The sequence below is a fragment of the Nerophis ophidion genome, linkage group LG25 (assembly GCF_033978795.1).
Source record: "Nerophis ophidion isolate RoL-2023_Sa linkage group LG25, RoL_Noph_v1.0, whole genome shotgun sequence".
In the NCBI taxonomy this organism is placed as follows: domain Eukaryota; kingdom Metazoa; phylum Chordata; class Actinopteri; order Syngnathiformes; family Syngnathidae; genus Nerophis; species Nerophis ophidion.
The window spans coordinates 21,121,157-21,144,408 of NC_084635.1; the positions used below are offsets into that span (position 1 = coordinate 21,121,157).

The following is a 23,252-nucleotide window of genomic DNA, read 5'->3' on the forward strand; positions in this document are numbered from 1 at the left end:
CGAGGTGGCGCAATTTCCCAATTTTTTCATCAATAATGCTTCAATTACATTTTGGCAACTAAATGTAAAGCATTAAGCATAATGCACTTTTATCCACATTACTTGTAAAACGTCACATACAAATTCAAAACAAAAATTAAACCTGCTCACAAGGAAAATATTAATATGTCAATAACGTCTCACTAAACTCAGTAATGTTTTATTTTTAGGGATGTTCTGCTGTCGTTTCCAATACCAATCCATCATGAGTGAGATCTGCCGATACCAATACTGATCTACATTTATTAACTGTACATTTTTCAATGTATTTATTGTGAGTGCTATTGAATGCTTGACAACTTGACTACTTATCTTTCATTACATACAATGGTTTGAGCAAAACAAAGACGATAGTCCACAATAAATGAACACAATCAAAAACTACCATTTATTGTGGGAATGCTCCAAAGCATTCACACATATGGTTTTCTAAACCAGTGGTTCTCAAATGGATGAGAATCAGTACCTCCAAGTCCGAGTCCATGGTTCTTGCCCGGAAAAGAGTGGAGTACCATCTCCGGGTTGGTGAGGAGATCTTGCCCCAAGTGGAGAGGTTCAAGTACCTCGGAGTCTTGTTCGCGAGTGAGGGAAGAGTGGATCGTGAGATCGACAGGCGGATCGGTGCGGCGTCTTCAATAATGCGGACGTTGTCGTGAAGAAGGAGCTGAGCCGGAAGGCAAAGATCTCAATTTACCGGTCGATCTACGTTCCCATCCTCACCTATGGTCATGAGCTTTGGGTTATGACCGAAAGGACAAGACTACGAGTACAAGCGGCCGAAATGAATTTCTTTCGCCGTGTGGTTGTGCTCTCCCTTAGAGATAGGGTGAGAAGCTCTACCATCCGGGGGGTACTCAGAGTAAAGCCGCTGCTCCTCCACATCGAGAGGAGCCCAATGAGGTGGAACGCCTTCCTAGGGAGGTGTTTAGGGCACGTCCGACTGTTAAGTGGCCACGGGGAAGACCCAGGACAGGTTGGGAAGACTTTGTCTCCCGGCTGGCCTGGGAACGCCACGGGATCCACCGGGAGGAACTGGACGAAGTGGCTGGGGAGAGGGAAGTTTGGGATTCCCTGCTTAGGCTGCTGCCCCCGCGACCCGACCTCGGATAAGCGGAAGAAGATGAATGGATAAGTAAATGAGGGCCGTTAAAGAAACATATAGTTAACGTGTTATTGGCGCGTTCACTTTGACAGCCCAAGCTTATATATAAAGTAAATGAAAAACCAAAAGATTACATTAAGCATGTCCTCTATTACTGTGGTTCTCAAATGGGGGTACGCGTACCCCAGGGGGTACTTGAAGGTATGCCAAGGGGTACGTGAGATTTTTTTAAAATATTCTAAAAATAGCAGCAACTAAAAAAACCTTTATAAATATATTTATTGAATAATACTTCAACGAAATATGAATGTAAGTTCATAAACTGTGAAAAAAAAATGCAACAATGCAATATTCAGTGTTGACAGCTAGATTTTTTGTGGACATGTCCCATAAATATTGACGTTAAAGATTTATTTTTTTGTGAAGAAATATTTAGAATTAAGTTCATGAATCCAGATGGATCTCTATTACAATCCCCAAAGAGGGCACTTTAAGTTGATGATTACTTCAATGAGTAGAAATGTTTATTTATAATTGAATCACTTATTTACTTTTCAACAAGTTTTTTAGTTATTTTTTATATCTTTATTTCCAAATAGTTCAAGAAAGACAACTACAATCGAGCAACATTTTGCAGTGTTATACAATTTAATAAATCAGAAACTGATGACATAGTGCTGTATTTTTTTTCTTTATCTCCTTTTTTCAACCAAAAATGCTTTGCTCTGATTAGGGGGTACTTGAATTAAAAAAATGTTCCCAGGGGGTACATCACTGAAAAAAGCTTGAGAACCACTGCTCTATTAGATTAGAGATGGCCACTATTTAAAAAAAATATGTTTTTCTCTTTGGTTTGTTTTTCACTGACAAAATAATGAACAATATTTACATATAAAATCAGCATATGCAGAGGTCACAAGATGTTGCTTCTCTGGTAGCCTACACAAGTAAAAAGTAAAATACCATGAAAACGTGTTACCTCTCGCCGTCCATCCTCATGTCTAAGGGTCCGTCCTTGCTGAGTGAGAACCCTCTTTCTGCCTGATCCATTTGCATGGAAGAGCAGCCAGCATCCAACAGGACAGCATCAATACTGCCCTCTCTAACGTTGACGCTAGACAGCAGGACTTCAAGATCGCTGAATCGTCCAAGTAATGGTTTCACTCGGCCACTGGACAAAAGAAGAAAAAAAACAAACAGTTTCAACAAAAGTTTACATACACTTGTAAAAAACATAATGTCATGGCTGTCTTGAGTTTCCAATTATTTCTACAACTCTTATATTTTTGTGATAGAGTGCAGGGAGGGGGGGGGGGGGGGTGGTTGGCAGTGGCAGCGGCAATGACCAAGAGGAACGCAGAGTTGGAATATAATTACAACAGGTTATGTACATATTTATATACATATTTATATAATATTTACATATTTATATAATATGTAACTACAAGCTCCAGTCACAGACAGAGTCCCATTGCTTTTATGAGCGGTCGAGCGAGTCAAAAGCCGAAAAAAAAATAAAAATAAATAAATAATACTCGATATATGGGTTTGTCTCTGAGCGATATAGAAAATGACTATATTGTGATATTCGAGTATACGTTCTCACGCAGTTGCTTTTAGCTGCGGGCATTGCACTACAGGCTCTTCTCGCTCTTTGCTGTCTCTCCTTCTCACAGAGATGTAAAACAAGCGCACCTTCTCACATACGTGACATACGCGCATGCAATGTCATACACTGTCGCAGAACAGAGAGGTAGCGTCATGGTAACGTTAGCTGTGGTGCTAGCTGTGCGTAATACGAGAGAGAGAAGGTGCGAGTCTGGTAACAAATGATGGAAGAATAATTAATTCCCAAGAAAAACAGCAGGGGGTCTATCGTCTGGCGGTGGTATTGCTTCACGTAGAAAGATGTTGAACAGACAACCGTAATATGTCAAGTATGTGGCAAAAGCGTTGCTACAAAAAGTAGCTAATTTGTAGCATAATTTGTAAAGTCACCCGCTAGAGAATGAAGAGTGCTTGAAACTCCGCATGTCAACATCTCCGTTCGGTGCCACACCCAACAAAATGCCGAAGCAACAATTTCCAAATCAACAATGTATGAAACAAATAGTCAACAACAGAAAGAGATAACGGCCACAGTAACCTACCACATAGCAAAGGACATACACTATTTCATTTCCTATTATGCAGCTCATTTTTATTTGACACTCATTGAAATATCTTGTGTGACATCATGCACAAAAGTGCACTTTGTTTTAAACTATTGTAGTGGCATTTTGTACAAAAAGTGCAGTTTTTTTTTGTGTTGTTTTGATATGTCATCTTAGTGACATCATGCACAAAAGTGCACTCATAGCTTGTTTTAAAATGTCTCTGATAATTTAGCACTTTTTGTTTGGAAATGACATGAACATTTGTGCCACTGCTTAATAACTGTTTAGTAAATACAGTTTTGGTCAATTGACTTAGTTCTGATTTCCCTCTCTGCATGAAAGTTTAAAATGAGCATTTATTAATGCAGTATGAACAAGAATGTTTTAATGTAGACTCATAGAATCATCATACTGCTGTGATTTTTGTGTATCAAGTGTTCATTCAAGGCTAAGTCAAAATATGGAGACATATATCGTGTATCGTGGTATGGCCTAAAAATATTGAGATATTTATCAAAGGCCATATCGCCCAGCCCTACAAGCAACCAAACAAAACATCATTTAAACACCCATATACACTGTGGTGGCTTCTGCGGTGTTCCACGCCATCGTCTACTGGGGTGAGGGGGAACATGGCCAGAGACAGGAGCAGACCCAACAAAGCAACCAGGAGAGCCGACTCCACTCTCGGCCGCCCACTAACTCTCTGCCAGTGTGCAGTCCACGTAGATGAGTGAGGATGCATCCAAGGAGACCGAGGCGTCTGATACATGCTCATTCAGCCAAGACACCGTGAAGCTTGTCCGTCCCGGCGCAAGCTCCGCAGCCCTGTCTCTTCATCCGAATCTCCTCTACTCCAGTCTCTCCAAACAGCTGGTCCCCACGGCCAAAAGGCTCACGGGAGGCCAATACAGAAGCCCAGAAAAAAGCACCGCAGAAGTCACGAAAGGGCCAGTCCTTGTCACACAGTCCCAAAGGGTCCCGAAACAAAAGGCAAAAAAAAACAAAAAAACACATGAAGACAAGAGGGAAACACAAAAGGTTGACACAAGAGCACAGAGCTCCTGACACCAGCAGCCATTACTATTGTATACTGTATATTATAAATTGCATAGAACTATTTGTTCGTACAATATATTGTAATAGCCAATTAACGCAAACACTTCCTTTTTGACCCTCCTGCCGTGCCGTAGTGGGGGAACTTGGCTGAAGTTCACTTGTTACTGATGAGCCACTAGAAAGCAGATATGGACGAAGGAAATTCTACCTTATAAAAATATCTGGCTCAAAGGCATGACAAGTTGTTCTTCCGACAAGAAAAGGCTATTCTTCTCCTGGAGAAGAGCCGACGCCTGCTGCGCGTGTCGTACCAAGGTGGGTGGTGCTTGACTTGCGTGTTCAGATTACCATTAAGGTGCAGTGACAACATAACATTTCGATCGTTACTGTGACTGATTTAGTAAGTAAGATGACATAAAAGCTCAACAGAAATGAAAGACGGTTGTCAGAACGCCGAAATGAGACTTTTATTGCCAACAGTTAATCCGGCGTCAAAACATGTCAAGACACTTCCTCAAAACAATCACACACTTTTCCGGCTTCAAAATAAAAGCGCTACGCTATACATCCGGTTTAACTACGTTTAAGGATTCTCTTTAACGTACGGGCTTCAAATTATGCGTCACACCTAACAAAATAAAGTAATATAATGTGTTGTAGCATCCAGAAGAAAACCAAATCTGAAGCTCTTTTTAGCTTTCATGGCCAATTTTATGCCAACATCGGGCCCAATTCCAACAAGTATTTCCTCCGTGCACACACGTCTGCCTCCGTGCTTCACTCCGAGACACACAACACTTGTTCATTCTCTGCCGACTCGGCGTGTTCAAAGACCATGGGAAAAATGACCATCATAACACAATAACACCAGGCAATGTGAAGCCCTCCCATACCCCAATTGTTTGATAGTTCTAATATATACATATACGTAAACATACATATACACTGTACATTTATATATCTATATACATACTGGGGTCTATATAGTACTGCAATAATAATGAATCATATTCGGTACCATACCGCCTCTAAAAAGTACCGGTCCAGCCGCTGTCGGCAGTGTTTTAGCTACTTTTAAATCACTAATCCTTGTTTCCATGGCGACAAATAAAGTAAGTTTCTTACAAGTATCACCTCTGCAGGACGATGAATAGCTAAACATGCTTCACTACACACCGTAGCTCACCGGCGTCGAAATGTAAACAAACGGCATTAGTGGATCTACACCTAACATCCACTGTAATGATACCAAATACAGGAGCGTATCTAGTCGATACTACTATGATTACATTGATACTTTTTAGCATCACACAATCTTTTTTTTTTTAAACTCAGGAAATATGTCCCTGGACACATGAGGTCTTTGAATATGACCAATGTATGATCCTGTAACGACTTGGTATCGGATTGATGCCCGAGTTTGTGGTATCATCCAAAACTAATGTAAAGTATCAAACAACAGCAGAACAAGTGATTATGACATTTTAACAGAAGTGTAGGTAGATCATGTTAAGAAAGTAAATTAACAGTAAATGAACAAGTAGAGCAATCAATTATTTTTTACCACTTGTTCTTAATAATGTTGACAACATAATAGAATGGAAAATGACACAATATGTTACTGCATATGTCAGCAGCTAAATTAGGAGCCTTTTATCGCCTACTTGCTAGTAGTCTAGTATGTTCACTATTTTATTCAAGGACAAACTTGCAATAAGAAGCATGTTTAATGTACCCTATGATTTTGTGTTAAAATAAAATTTAACATTTTAGTGGTCCCCTTTATTTAAAAAAGTATCGAAAAATAGCGAAATAAATTTTGGGACCGGTACAAAAATATTGGCTTAGAGGGGGGTGTGGTCTGCCAGACTGCTGCGGAATGGGGTGTGTAAGGAACGGCTTTGAGGCACAGTTTGCAGGTGATTCGATTGCCCAGCTGGGTCTGATCATCCAATCACCTGTCATGCTTATCAACAGCAGCCGGGGCCATGTCACACGAGTGGGAGTTGGAGCGGGAGGACAGCCACGCATGCAAGACCACGCCGAGACGAGAAAAAGAGAGAGAGCCAAACGGACCGAAAAGTTCCAGAGCAGAGAGCTGTCCTGGCGCGTGTGCATTATTAGAAAAGGAATTAATTTCAATGCGTAACACTGATTTATACAAGTACTGTATTTGAGTTAAGACCTTCCTCATAGTCCGAATTAAACTCACATGTACTGTAAAGGCGCCACCATACTTGCCAACCCCCCTGGATTTTCCGGGAGACTCCCGAAATTCAGCTCCTCTCCCGAAAACCTCCCGGGACAAATTTTCTCCCGAAATTCAGACGAAGCTGGAGGCCACGCCCACTCCAGCTCCATGAGAACCTGAATCAATGTTCTGACCCTCTTAAACAGGACAATACTGCCATCTACTGTACATAGAATAGAATGTCTGTTCTGAAGCCCACAGTAAAGAGACGTAACTTTATCACGTCGCCTGGTTATTGACTCCAACCCAATATATTACACCTTCGACAACCAAAATGAAGAAATACGCTTGCAAGTTCCAGAACGATCGGAAACGAGAATTTCAGTTTATCCAGGAGAGTTCAATTGGGAAGGGATATGTTGCCTGTAAATTTGGTAGAACAGACTTCTCCATTGAAAACGGTGAACGGATATACTCAGCCATGAATGGTCAGTCAGCGAAGCACAAAGCGTCCGCAACGCAGCATCATTCACAACCCAGTATTATGGCCCACCTCGCAAAATGGAGACCCGATGGTGTATCTTATGCTGAGACAAAGATGGCTATGCTGATAGCTGAAAGCAACATCCCGTTCTCATTTGCGGATGTCTACAACAAATCCGTGAAGGATGTTCCCGGATTTGGAGATCGCTCGCCAATACACAAATAGCAGAACAAAGGTTATTCAAATAGTGAAAGGTAAGTGTTGTTGTTGTTTTTTAGTAACAAGCAAGCACAGTACAGTTAGTAGAACAACTGTGTTCTTATTACTGTGTATTTGATAGGTTCCGTCTGAAATTGAACTATTTCTTTTATTTATATATATAATAAAATACATATAAATAGCTAGAATTCACTTAAAGTCAAGTATTTCATACATATATCATATATACAGTATCCATATATATATATATATATATATATATGTATATATATATAAATATATATATATATGTATATATACATATATATATATATATATACATATATATATATATATATGTATATATGTAAATATATATATATGAAATGTATATGAAATACTCGAGTTGGTGAATTATACGCCACCCCTGTTAACCACGCCCCACCCCCTATCCCCCACGTTACGAAATCGGAGGTCTCAAAGTTGGCAAGTATGGGCGTCATTGTACGTACCAAACCATGAGGATGCTGTGTCGTTACACACTTACTTTTTACAATCGTCCCTCGACACATCACATTTAGCAAATTTTATCGGAGCATTTGTCTTATTTTCTATAATTTTGTTGTGGTGATCACAATAGATAATAAATAATAAAAGGAAAACTACTGTTTCCATGCCGATGGAGCCATTGTTGATACACTTCATCCTTGACTCCCGCCTCATCATTAAAGGCTACTACCGACCCCGCAGTCTGATAGTTTATACATCAATGATGAAATATTAACATTGCAACACATGCCAATACGGCCTTTTTAGTTTACTAAATTACAATTTTAAATTTCCCGTGGAGTTTCTTGTTGAAAACGTTGCAGAATGATGACGCGTGTTTGTGACGTCTCAAGTTGGAGGGGACATATTAGCCCAGCACCACACACGGATAAAAGTCGTCTCTTTTCATCGCATAATTGCACAGTAATTTGGACGTCTGTGTTGCTGAATCTTTTGCAATTTGTTCAAATAATAATGAAGACTATAAAGAATAATGCTGTTGGTGGAAAGTGGTGGATTGCAGCTGCCTTTAGCACCGAAACACAGCCTGTGTTTCTTTGTTTGTTGTGAGGCTTTAACACAGAGCGGTCAAGCGAACATGTTTCTCTATGTCAACCAGCAAGTTTTTGGATGGGAAAATAGTGATATTAAGTCGGCTCTTACCAGAGACTTCAGTGGATTATGCGACTTCCTCCTGCCGCTCAAAAAGGCAGCTGTGATCTTGGCTCCTCCATTGGCTTCTCTGAGAGACACTGGCGTTCACCGCAGCCATCCGACTTTCAGGTATGACTTTACAATCTCACTAAAACACTATTAAAAAGATAAGCAGATAAGAGATCTTCCAGAATTATCCTAGTAAATGTGTCTAATTACATCTGAAACGGTCCCACTGCCGCCGCCTGGAGCCGTCGCTTTTTTTTTTGTGCTTCACTCTAACTTTCCTCGACCACAAATCTTTCATCCTCGCTCAAATTAATGGGGAAATTGTCGCTTTTTCGGTCCGAATAGCTCTTGCTGCTGGTGGCTCACATTATAAGCAATGTGAGGATGTGAGGAGCCCTCACACCAGTGACATCACGCGCACATCGCCTGCCACTTCAGATACAGGCAAGGCTTTTTTATTAGCGGCCAAGAGTTGCAAACTTTATCGTCAATGTTCTCTACTAACTCCTTTCAGCAAAAATATGGCAATATCGGGAAATGATCAAGTATGACACATAGAATGGACCTGCTATCCCTGTTTAAATAAGAACATCTCATTTCAGTAGGCCTTTAATACATCTCCGCAATAGAACATAAACAGCAGGACCCACACTGTGCTAACGACACGATGAATATTACCACTATCTTCGCCGCGACGATCAAGTTCACCAACTTTTGGCAGAAAAAAACAAGAGCACATTAGATGAGGTGCAGCTAAATATAGAAGACAGAACAGTAGCTGATAGACTGTAGAGTAGGCCTTCAGACTGATTACTTGATTAATCCTTAAAACAAAATGGTACCATTTGGGCCAAGAAAATTACAGGCAGCTGATCCAAATCCAAAGGAGTAGCAACAAGAATTCATGACAGTAAATTAATATGGTGGACATTGAAAATAAAGACATCATCAAAATAAAGTAAGAAGAATAATACAATACAGTTTGTGCATTCGAGTTCAGTAAACGGCAAAAATATGTGCAGTGATTGGAAAAAGTACTTACTATGGTCATGACATTTTGAAATTAAAAGCTTAAACCCTGAGCATATGAAAACCAAGGTAGCATTTTACTTTAAAAAAAATAAGTTACTTCCACATTATCACCGGTTCACCAGGGGCCTCATGTAACAAGCTTGCTTATGCACACTGGCAAACAACCTTTTTCGGGCTAAGTTGAGATGCTTTAAGACCAGGGGCGTCACTAGACCTAATACTGTACTGGGGCACACCTGGGGCACAAATAATTCATGTGAGCGTGCAAAGCGCGCAAGCAAAAACATTTTTTAAGCACTTATTTATCATAAAAAATACATAGTGCTTTAAACTATGAAATCATATCAGATTATGTTGTACGGATCTTTGATTAACCACCTGAAATTAACTAATGCATTTGACCTACTTGTGCACTTTTTTACTCCAGACTTCTAAACTGCTACTAGTAAAAGCAAAAAGGAAGAGCAATGAATCTTTTTGAAATATTTATTGCAGTAATCATCTGCAAATTTAACATCTACGAAAGTGAAACAAAAAATAAAGCACCCCTACATCTCTGGGTTCTTTTATATTATTTAATTTCCATTTATGGCAATGTGGCGAATCCTATTTCAGATACACAAAACTATAAAATATACACAAAACAACAAAGCCACAGTAGTAGAATAAATGAACAACAGTTGTGTGTCTGTTCAGGGAATCATTTTCTGAGAAGTAAACTGTAACGTCTCCTTTTCATTTTTGCAAAGTGGTCAATCACTCTGGACAGACATGGAAATATTACAGTAACTGTTATACAGTTGACCAGTGGTTCCCAACTGCTGGGTCGTGACATAAAAGTGGATTGTGTGTCATTTTCAGTGAGTCGCAGTCAGATGTGTGAATGAAAAAAAAAAAAAAAATAGGGAGTAAAAAATCAAATTGTGGCAACAAAACCAGATATTTTTAGTCATTTTTCTAGTGACTATTAGTGAGTATTTTAGCAAAAGGCAAACCGACTAACAAGTTGGAGGAGGACTCAGGACAGACATGGAAATATATATTTTTTTAAATCTCAATGGGGCAACAATACCCGCTATTTTCAGCCATCTTTCTGAAAACAAATACAGAAATGTTACAATTTTTTCTGGAAACAAAACCAGATGCTTCAGCTGTAGCCATTTTTCTGGTGACAAAACAAGATTATTTTAGTCAAAGTCACACCGATTAACAAGACGAGTCTACTGTGCTATTTTTCTGTGAAATAAATTTGAATGATTTAAAAATTGGCTCACGACTTGATGATATGGAAAAAAATTTGTCGTCTGAAGATAAACCATTTGAGAAGCACTCAACTCACACATGCTGACTCCAAATCATCATTGATGCAGAACCAGCAGATAATAACCAACATTATGTTTCATGTTCATTGGAAATTCCCCCGACAGCTCGTACAGCAAATGAATATGTTTGTCTTGATACAAGGAATAACGTTAGCTAACTTAGCATCAACTTAAGACAATGATGTTGCCTAGCTAGCTAGGACTTCACTTACATCTCTCATTCCTGCTGCTTCTTCTCTGCTGCGGGCGAATAACTTTCTGATATCCATCTAGGAGTTACAGTTTGAGTCAAATCAAAATCAAAATAATGTAATTAACAAATTGTTGTTGGCTAACATTACCTACCTCAGCAGTGATTCTCATGCGCTCTCTCTCTCTCTCTTTCTCTCTCAACTGAAGTCTCGATCCACACGTGAATAAATTACCAAATTAAGTAGCCATGTGCTCATTGTTAAATGGAGTGAATACAGTAGCAATCAATTACCATATTAAGTAGTATGTGCGCTGTTGTCTATGTTATGTAGACTTAAAACTCTGAAGCGTTTTTTTTTTTATTGGTGAAATTTTTACTGGGGCACTGCAGATCAACAGTGGGGCATGTGCCCCAGTGAAATATGTCTGGCGACGCCCCTGTTTAAGACTGATGTTGAAGTGGAAATATGCCTTGCCTCATGCAAACTCCATGGCTGATTTCCACATTTCTACAGGATGTGGATATTTTAGCGAAAATACAAAGGCTGTTGTTCTGGCTTTACCAACATTTTGATTTTTTGCCAATGCCTCTAATGCGTTATACTCATATTTGTGAGGGCTCGGGTTAGTGTGACGATCGGTCACTTCATTTCAGTTGGTTTTCCTTGTTTTTATATTTACTTCCCGTCAGTGCTCTTTTGTTAAATTTCCTGTTTGTTCCGCGGAGCACTGTTTTCTCCTCACCTGCCGTTGATTGGCAGCCGGTCCACACCTGCTGCCAATCAACATACAGTATGTCTATTTATGTTTTCACTCGAGCACTCCTCAGTGCTTGAAGATAACACACTTAGTGGAAACTGCTTCTTATTTCTATTTGATGATAATTAAAGTAATTTTACCTGCTCATCCTCCTCCTGGTTCTTGCATCCTGGGGTAACAAAACGGCAGCCATGCGTTTTCCTAACAATATCTTCGAGCCAGACTGTAACCTCGCGAGAACCACTGTCGGCGATGCACAGCCGACGTTCTGGACCGCACAATTCTTGAAAGACTTAAAGACCAGGTTTGTGCGGTCCCAGCCCACAGCAGGCTCGGACCTTCTCCCTCCGCCTCGACCGCCAGTTCTGGCTCTACGACCGGCGCAGCCACTGCCGCCTTCCCTCCTCCCGGCTCGGCCGGCGGTTCCGGCTCCCCGACTGGCGCGGCCACCGCCGCCTTCCCTCCTCCCAGCTCGGCCGCCGGTTCCGGCTCTCCGACCGGCGCGGCCACCGCCGCCTTCCCTCCTCCCGGCTCAGCCGCCGGTTCCGGCTCTCTGACTGGCGCGGTCACCGCCGCCTTCCCTCCTCCCGGCTCGGCCGCGGGTTCCGGATCTCCGACCGGCGCAGCCACAGCCGCCATCTTCCCCGTCGCCTGCTGTGCTTCCTCCACGGCAATCGCCTGTGCCGGCACGTCGACCACCGGTTCCCACACCGCGTCGCACGCCGGTCACAGCTCCGCGGCTTACGCCGGTCGCGCCGCCACAACGACCAGCACCGGCTTGACCCCCAGCACCTGTTCCTGCTCCTAGGCAGCTTCCAGCAGCTGCACCACGGCTGCTCTTCCTGCCAGTCCGGCAAAGGGTCCAGTGGAGCCCACTGTGATGTCCCTTCTGTCCTCCTGCTGGGACTCTGCGAGGAACGTGTCCTTTCCCCTCCTCCTGGCCCCCTTCCGCCCGTTCCTGGTTTTCGCACTGGGGGACATCGACAGACATGAACTCCTTTGCCCAGTGATGGACGGCGTCTGGTATCCGCCTAGTGGAGGGGGGGGCTACTAACCGCAGCGGTGCTGCCAAGCAGACGCCGCTGTCATCCACGCCATGGTCTCCTCCCACGGAGAAATCATCGTCTCTGGCGGGCTTTCGCACAGCGCCGCCATCTCCCTCATCACTGGCGGGAATCCGCACGACACCGCTATCTTCCGGGTCAGCAGCGGATCCACCCACGACATTATCTCTGGCGGGCTTTCGCAGGGCGCCGCCATCTTCATTGTCGTCATCATGCTTGACGGCTCCTTCCACGACGCTGTCGTCATCATCGTCGCCGCCGGCTGCGCAACCTCCTCCTCGTCAGCCAAAGATACGGCTGTGTTATGGACTTCCTCCTCGTCAGCCACTGATGTGGCCTTTCCGTGGTCGCCCGCCTCGCCAGTTGCAGCGGCGTTCAATGTGTCGCCTCCACCTGACTCTCCCTTGCTGATTGCGGGGACACTTGGCCTGGCGACCCTCCACCAAGTCCTCCCTCCGCCCTCCCTTAAATTTTGAACTCTTTTCCGTTCTCGTTTCCAGGGAACATCTCGAATCTGTTCCTTGAGGGTCTTATTCTGGTAATGATGTACTTCAGTAAGTTTGAGTCTCGGGAAACAAACTAAAAAAAAAACACCAAAAAAAAAGTAAAAGTATATATTTTTCCGTAACTGGATACTAATACTCAGAAGTGTACATGTCCACTGATAATACTTTTTATTAAAAAAGTACGCTCTCCTTAATCATGTTTTGCGAGATTAAAAAAAAAAGCAAAACAGTTTCATAACATATTTAAATAATTTACTTTTTTATGTGCCTCAGACACATAATTGTAGGCATAAATGCCTTATGTAATGTCTTATATTATTAAAAAGGACAAGTTCCAGTTCTGTATGTGCGAAGGTCTAAGTGTGGGCTTGTAATTGCTTAAGACCTTTGAGTTATTTATGGTTGTAGCACCCAATATTTTTGTGGCGTCAGCTTTTGGGATCATCCTAAAAATGGTTTACCCAAAATTGAAAAAAAAAAAACAAGAATGTAGCATTTTACTGCATCCTAAATGCCTAACAGATCAAATATTATTTTTGTTTTAAAATCGACTACTTCCGACGCAACCAAATCATCACAATGCAATCGCGTTTGAAATGCTGGCGCTTTTCACAAATCATGCCAGAAATACTCCCTTGTGTTGACCTGCTCAGTTCCGTTACCTGCGTCACTGAGGCCTAAGACAAGATGCTGATTGATTGCTTTCAGCAGGGGACCAGTGATGAAAATATCTTCAATCCAGCGAAGGGAGAGAAAAAAACAAAAAAAAACAGGGGAGGTTATAAACATAGAACACACAGCAGACAGAGAGGCTGGTGCTCAAATACTCTCTGTTCATATTTTCAATATGTGCTACCTCAGTTCACCTGAAAAAAAACTTTTTAAAAGCCCTCTGTGTCCGTCGTATGCAAGTCACATTGACCCATTCACAATAAAAAAAGAAAATTCTTGCAGTTTATATGAAGTCATTAAAGCGCTTACAAAAGATGGGCAATATGACATATGATATATTGTAATATATATTGCGGTACTTGCGATAACGATCAGTATCACAATGTATCATTTGGAATATTAATTATAGGAGAACACAATAGGTTACAATGGCTTCTACAAACCTCGATAACATATGAGTTGGGAAATTGAGTTAGATGTAAATATAAACAGAATACAATGATTTGCAAATCCTTTTCAACCCATATTCAATTGAATACACTACAAAGATAACATATTTGATGTTCAAAATCATTAACCTTATTTTATTTTTTTGCAAATAATAATTAACTTGAGAATTTGATGCTAGCAACACAAGACAAAGAAGTTGGGAAAGGGCATGTTCACCACTGTGTTACATCACCTTTTCTTTTAACAACACTCAATAAACGTTTGGGAACTGAGGAAACTAATTGTTGCAGTTTGAAAATGGAATTCTTTCCCATTCTTGTTTTGTATAGAGCTTCAGTCGTTCAACAGTCCGGGGTCTCCGCTCTCGTATTTTACGCTTCATAATGCGCCACACATTTTCGATGGGAGACAGGTCTAGACTGCAGCCGGGCCAGGAAAGTATCCGCACTCTTTTTTTACGAAGCCACGCTGTTTTAACACGTGCTGAATGTGGCTTGGCATTGTCTTGCTGAAATAAGCAGGGGCGTCCATGAAAAAGACAGAGCGTAGATGGCAGAATATGTTGTTCCAAAACCTGTATGTACCTTTCAGCATTAATGGTGCCTTCACAGATGTGAAAGTTACCCATGCCTTGGACACTAATGCACCCCCATACCATCACAGATGCTGGCTTTTGAACTTTGTGCCTAAGGGGGGAGGAGTATATTTATAGCTAGAATTCAATGAAATTCAAGTATTTATATATATATATATTTATATATATATATATATATATATATATATATATATTAGGGGTGGGCAAATTAATGCGTTAATTGCGAGTTAACTCATCAATCTATTAACGCCGACAATTATTTTATCGCGCATATGTGTATGTTGTTTACATGCTTTTATTTTGTTAACGCCTTTTCTTATAAAGATGGCGGCGCCCAGACGGGCTTCGGCGTGGAGGGGCTGTTGGTAAAGATGGAACATTTGGCAAAAATACCGGACAATTCTGCAAATTTCATGTCTGGCTTACAGCGTGGTCACTCCGGGATCACTTACGACCGCCAGACAATTCTGAATGTGGATGGATCGGGCCGTTTTGGACTGAATGACGCGTGCTTGCTAGACCGGCTAGCTAGCATGGGAATACTTTGCCGGTTACATCCAGCGGCCTGTGAAGCAGCGGAGTATTTGTGTTGTCTGTCTATTTATGAATAATGCAGACGAGGAGTCTTGGCTGAGTTCTTAACGTTTGCTTTCAGAGCGTGCATATCACAACATACAAGATGCCGTCATGGCGACACACAACCTTTACCGGGCTACCGCGCATGCTCGTCACTCCTGTTGCATGCTGGGTACGGTAGTTCTTTTTTTCCCTGGCTCATAACATCACAATATAGTACCATGTATATGATGCGTTCAGTTTATCAAAGGACCGAGCAAACAATCGGAAAATTCCCATCATATCAATTCCTAGATATGGTCATAATTATTTTAAGTGCACTACGCAGAATAAACACAACATTATTAACATTGCTACTACGGATAATTTAATCAAAAATTCCCTAAAACAGCCCACTACCTATAATATAGGTTTTTTAAACACAAGATCCCTGATAAAAAAATGTTTTTCCTGCAGTTACCTCAGAAATTGCCTGTTCAGATGTTATGATTGTGGCTCAGAGATTTGTATGTAGATTATATTTATTTTCCATAATAAACAGGATAACTTAAATACCCTGGCAATGGAAATAAACTTAAATGTTTGTATTTACATTTTTTGAGTTGATTTTCATAAAATATGCTATTTAACTGCTACTGTTTAACAAGTACTGATTTGAATTGTGTTTGCACAACAAATGTTTTGGCGCTTTTGTTCATGTGGGAGAATATTCCAATAAAGGTGCACGACACACTACTTTTGAATTCATTATTGGGCTTTGCGTATACAATGCAGTTTATCGCGATTAATCAGAGAAAAAGTGCGATTAACTTCGATTAAAAATTGTAATCATTGCCTAGCCCTAATATATATATATATATATATATATATATATATATATATATATATATATATATATATATATATATATATATATATATATATATATATATATATAAATGATCTTCAGTGTTCAATTATTTACACATATACACACATGTTGTATTTGAAAGTGCAATGTTTTGCAGTCAGTACCACAGCCTTTGAAGGAGCATAGGTATGGGCAGCATCTGTGAAATTTAACTTGCAGGAAAGGAATGAGTTTAGGGTTGATTTGTCCATCATCGTTCTCTTCTGTCATTGTAGGTGGGTTCATTTTGTACCCTCTGCGTTCAAATTGCACTGTGACCTTCATATTTGGTCAATATTCAGTGTTTTATCGTTTATAGAAAAATGTGAAATTCCAATACGTTTTTTTAAGGCAGTCATAGCGTTTTTAGCATTCAATCAGACATTGTTATGAGGTTTTGTATTAGTGTTCCTAGAAATAGATATACCGGCCCCCAGCCAGTTGTCCTCACTCAGGTGCGGCTGGAAATCGGGGGAAATTTGGGAGAATGGTTGTCCCGGGAGAATTTTTGGGAGAGGCACAGAAAATCGGGAGTCCCACGGAAAATTCGGGAGGGTTGGCAAGTATGTTTTCAAAGGGCTTAGAAAAATACAAATTAAAGCGCTCCAAGAGGAGGAGAAAAAAGAAGGCTGTGAAACTATTAGCTCAAAAAACTTTAGCAAATCAAAATCCCTCTTCTTCAGAGGGTACAAAGAAATCAAAGAATAAAGCAAAGCAATGAGTAACATGAATTGATTAACGTGGACCCCGACTTAAAAAAGTAAAACAACTTATTCGGGTGTTAAAATTTAGTGCAGGGGTCACCAACGCGGGGCCCGCGGGCACCAGGTAGCCCGTAAGGACCATATGAGTCGCCCGCTGGCCTGTTCTAAAAATAGCTCAAATAGCAGCACTTACCAGTGAGCTGCCTCTATTTATTTAAATTGTATTTATTTACTAGCAAGCTGGTCTCACTTTGCTCGACATTTTTAATTCTAAGAGGGACAAAACTCAAATAAAATTTTAAAATCCAAGAAAATATTTTAAAGACTTGGTCTTCTTCACTTGTTTAAATAAATTCATTTATTGTTTTTACTTTGCTTCTTATAACTTTCAGAAAGACAATTTTAGAGAAAATATACAACCTTAAAAATGATGTTAGGATTTTTAAACACATACCTTTTTACCTTTTAAATTCCTTCCTCTTCTTTCCTAAAAATTTAAATCAATCATCACAGTTTTTTTTAGGATTCTAAAGATAAAAAAACTCTTACAAGATGCGGCTAATGGGTGTCTCCTGCCTTCAAAGCCCTCGAAAAAAAATTCTAAACCCTCCATCAATTATATATATATATATATATATATATATATATATATATATATATATATCTGTATATATATATATATATATATATATATATATATATATATATATATATATATATATATATATATACAGTACAAGGTGTATCCAAAAGTTTGAACACACATTCACAGTGTATAATGTGTGTGTGTGAATGGGTAATTCTGGAAATAGTGTCAAAGCGCTTTGAGTTCCTAAAAAAAAAGGTAGAAAAGCGCTATACAAGTACAACCCAATTTATCATTTCACACCCTCTCATTCAATGTGTTTTCTTTATTTTCATGACTATTTACGATTGTAGATTGTCACTGAAGGCATCAAAACTATGAATGAACACGTGGAGTTATGTACTTAGCAAAAACAGGTGAAATAACTGAATACATGTTTTGTATTCTATCCATCCATCCATCCATGTTCTACCGCTTATTCCCTTTGGGGTCGCTGGTGCCTATCTCAGCTACAATCGGGCGGAAGGCGTTGTACACCCTGGACAAGTCGCCACCTCGTCGCAGGGCCAACACAGATAGACAACATTCACACTCACACACTAGGGCCAATTTAGTGTTGCCAATCAACCTATCCCCAGGTGCATGTCTTTGGAAGTGGGAGGAAGCCGTAGTACCCGGAGGGAACCCACGCATTCACGGGGACAACATGCAAACTCCACACAGAAAGATCCCAAACCCGGGATTGAAATCTGACTACTCAGGACCTTCGTATTGTGAGGCAGACGCACTAACCCCTCTTTTGCACACTTTCGGCATTCTGTCGATGAGCTTCAAGGTGTGCTTGAAGTTCATCGAGAGAATGCCAAGAGTGTGCAAAGCAGTAATCAGATCAAATAGTGGCTATTTTGAAGAAACTAGACTATAAAAGAAGTTTTTTAGTTATTTCACCTTTTTTTGTTAACTACTTAAGATGTGTTCAGTCATAGTTGTGATGCCTTCAGTGACAATCTACAATGTAAATAGTCATGAACAAAAAGAAAACACATTGAATGAGAAGGTGTGTCCAAACTTTTGGCCTGTATATATATATATATATATATATTTATATATATATATATATATATATATATATATATATATATATATATATATATTTATATATATATATATATATATACATATATATATACATATATATATATTTATATATATATGTATATATATATATATATATATATATATATATATATATATATATATATATATATATATATATATATATATATATATATATATATATGTTTGTGTGGGAAAATCACAAGACTAGTTCATCTCTACAGAACTGTTTCATGAGGGGTTCCCTCAATCATCCAAAATCTCCTGATGATTGAGGGAACCCCTCATGAAACAGTTCTGTAGAGATGAAGTAGTCTTGTGATTTTTCCCCACACATACATATTGCGCTCTACCATGGTATCGAGCACTATTCTCTGGATAATCCAATCAAGACACATATATATATATATATATATATATATATATATATATATATATATATATATATATATATATATATATGTATATATATATATATATATATATATATATATATACATAGCGACGGACGGACGGACGGACGGACGGACGGACAGACAGACAGACAGACAGACAGACAAACAGATAGATAGATGGATACATGTAGATACAGTAGATAGATGTAGTACCCGACTTGTTCCTAACAATATGTACTTTTGTTCAATTGTTCATTTTGGGCATTACCAAAACGTATTTCCTGAGCACATTCATTTCAGTGCCCATAGCAACGCACTCCCTACTTCTGACAACAAATGTGTGTGCTCTAATCATGGCAGACTTGATAATAAATGACAAAGTTGGCTATATTTGGACAAAAATAAAGATTCACAACCTTATATTTTTTAACCTAAATATACGGTGGATGATGTGCTGGTTATAGAAGCTCAGCGAACATAAAGGGAGGGTGAAACATTGGAGGAAGCCGTGTAAGTCAGGACCGGCGTGACATGACGGCGCACATATCCAGCTTGGAGCCAAGCTATGCCAAAATAAATGGAGTGCATGCCCAAAATCAACTGGAAAAAAAAACCTCGCTGACCAGCTCGACCAAATGGAAAAATTTCCATCAAATAAGTCACTATTATGTTGATCATCATACATGAAACACGTCTAGCTAGCTGTGGACAAACAAAACAATAAACGTAGGCTAATACTTTCCAGATACTGTAATGTGATTGTTTATGTGTTACAATCAGTACATATTGGTGTCCTATTGCATAGTGTTGTGCATTTATAACTAAAAAGTAATTTAGCTGATGATGCTGACGCTAGCTTACCTTTTGCTTATTCCGTAGCATGCCGTCGCAAGGCAACGTGTTACTACACTAGAAAAACAGTACCTCAGTGTTCGCTCCTACAATAAAAATGTCTCTACAACTTGGTTATTATGCAGGTTACGAAACATACTGTAAATTAGGTATTTCTGGCAGTTATATATATATATATATATATATATATATATATATATATATATATAAATATATATATATACATATACATATATATATATATATATATATATATATATATATATATATATATATATATATATATATATATATATGTCTTGATTGGATTATCCAGAGAATAGTGCTCGATACCGTGGTAGAGCGCAATATGTAGGTGTGGGAAAAAATCACAAGACTACTTCATCTCTACAGATCTGTTTCATGAGGGGTTCCCTCAATCATCAGGAGATTTTAATGGAAGCATTCACATACAATGGTTTATATAGAGCACAGAGTGGGTGGGTACAGGCAGGCGTAGGGTGTGGTGATTGGCTCATGTGTTACCAAGGAGGGGTTTCAGTCTGTGGCGGCATGTTGAAATGATTTCACTGCGCTTGTTGAGGGATGATAGATTTGGATGATATATAATAAACAGTTTCTCTTTTAAGCATAGGTTGCATCTTTTATTACCACTGTTGTAAGGTGTGCTGGATGCAAGAATTTGCCATGTTATTGAATATTCAACATTATTGTCTTTGAGGTTCCAAATGTGTTTGCTGAGTTCTGTAGAATTCTGCAAAGTCTGGTTTCTAAAGGAGGCGTTGTGATTATTCCATCTTGTTTTGAACGCTCCTTCGGTTAATCCTACGTACGTGTCGGATGTGTTAATGTCCTTGCGTGTTACCTTTGCTTGGTAAACGACTGATGTCTGTAAGCACCTTCCGTTGAGAGGGCAATCAGGTTTCTTGCGACAGTTACATTCATTATTGGTTTCAGAGTCGTTTAGTCTGGGGGTAGGCAGTCCTTTTGCAATTGCTTTGTTGTGGTTTGAAATGATTTGTTGCATGTTATTCATACAACTGTGGCTCAGTTTAATGTTGTTCTTGTGGAATATTTTTCTTAGGGTGTTGCCTTTGGGGAAGTGTTTGTCGATCAGAGTGAGGAACTTGCGGCCGATGTTGGTTGAGACGTTTTTGCTGAATGGCGGATTGTACCAGATGATGTTGTTTCGTTTTCTGCTCTTTTTTGGTTGGTTTCCTGGAGTGGGTTCATAGGTGAGGGTGAAGTTGTATCCGCTTTCATCAAGTGCGTTCAAAACAAGATGGAATAATCACAACGCCTCCTTTAGAAACCAGACTTTGCAGAATTCTACAGAACTCAGCAAACACATTTGGAACCTCAAAGACAATAATGTTTAATATTCAATAACATGGCAAATTCTTGCATCCAGCACACCTTACAACAGTGGTAATAAAAGATGCAACCTATGCTTAAAAGAGAAACTGTTTATTATATATCATCCAGATCTATCATCCCTCAACAAGCGCAGTGAAATCATTTCAACATGCCGCCACAGACGGAAACACCTCCTAGGTAACACATGAGCCAATCACCACACCCTACGCCTGCCTGTACCCACCCACTCTGTGCTCTATATAAACCATTGTATGTGAATGCTTCCATTAAAATCTCCTGATGATTGAGGGAACCCCTCATGAAACAGTTCTGTAGAGATGAAGTAGTCTTGTGATTTTTTCCCACACCTACATATTGCGCTCTACCACGGTACCGAGCACTATTCTCTGGATAATCCAATCAAGACATATTCCGCTCCAAATTGACATTTGTTGACCACTGTACGACGATCCGAAATGGAAAAGTTCAGCATCGACTACTCCACGAAGAACATTCCCATACCCGCGCAGAAGGACTACAAGCAAAGACTCATAGAAAAGACGGAACACTTCCTAAGAAGGATGCGGTGGAAAGCACACTTTTTCCTCCACCCTGAAACAAAAGGAACGCAAAAGGAAACTTACGGATTCAAATCTACCAAGAACCCACCCACAGTCAAGGAATTAAAGGACTTTGAGAACGACATGCTCAAAATGATACAATCAGTCAAATTTAAGCCAGCCCGCAACCCATTCCTCACCAAGGTGAAAAATGACACGGAGCGCATCAAGAAAGTAAGCAACCTCATCATAGCCGCCGATAAAACCACAAACTTCTACAGAATGGACATACCAGAACATAACTCTTTACTGGACAAAAGCATCACCAAATCATACAAAAAAGCGCAACCCAACACTTTACAGAACATCCACCTGGAAAACAAGCGGATCGCAACCGAACTGGACATTGAGGACAGGGTGGACGCCACAGCCAACAAAGAAGCCTTCATCACATTGAAGGACCACAAACCCAACTTCGCAAATAACCCAACATGCCGACTAATAAACCCAACTAAATCCGAAATAGGAAAAATCAGCAAAATAACCCTGGACAGAATCAACGCAAAAATCAAGGACAAAACACCACTCAACCAATGGAGAAATACCGCTGCAGTAATCAAATGGTTTAACAACATCCAAGACAAACAACAACACAACTTTATCTCCTTCGACATCGAAGAATTTTACCCTTCCATCACGCAAGACCTACTGACCCAAGCACTAAACTTCGCCTCGGACTACGACTCAATCACAGGCAACGAAAGAAGCATCATCATCCACGCAAAGAACTCCATACTCATCCACAACAGTACACCATGGCAAAAAAAGAACAATTCAATATTTGACGTTACTATGGGGAGTTTTGACGGAGCAGAAACGTGCGAACTCGTTGGGAGTTTCCTCCTCTCCCAGCTTGCTAGCCTCAACCTGAACCTTGGTATTTACCGTGATGACGGACTGGCAGTGTGCCGCGCCTCGCCAAGGAGCAGCGAGAACACCAAGAAGCGCATATGCCAAATCTTCAAAGAAAACGGCCTACGGATCACGATTGAAGCCAACAAGCAAACCGTCAACTTCCTCGACGTCACTTTCAACCTGAAAAATAACAGCTACCAACCATTCACGAAACCCAACACAACACTCCAATACGTGCACCATGACAGCAACCACCCACCCACCACCACG

At 40.1% G+C, this 23,252-nt stretch overlaps 1 protein-coding gene across 2 annotated transcripts in view; it reads right to left on the bottom strand.

Moving 5' to 3' along the window:
- mettl15 (methyltransferase 15, mitochondrial 12S rRNA N4-cytidine) overlaps nt 1–23,252 on the bottom strand; it is a 157,039-nt gene that overhangs the window by 26,298 nt on the left and 107,489 nt on the right. For both annotated transcript variants that reach the window (XM_061886996.1, XM_061886997.1), the window contains exon 4: nt 2,121–2,312. In XM_061886996.1, coding sequence (XP_061742980.1) covers nt 2,121–2,312 — 192 coding nt within the window. The remainder of the gene's footprint in view (nt 1–2,120; nt 2,313–23,252) is intronic.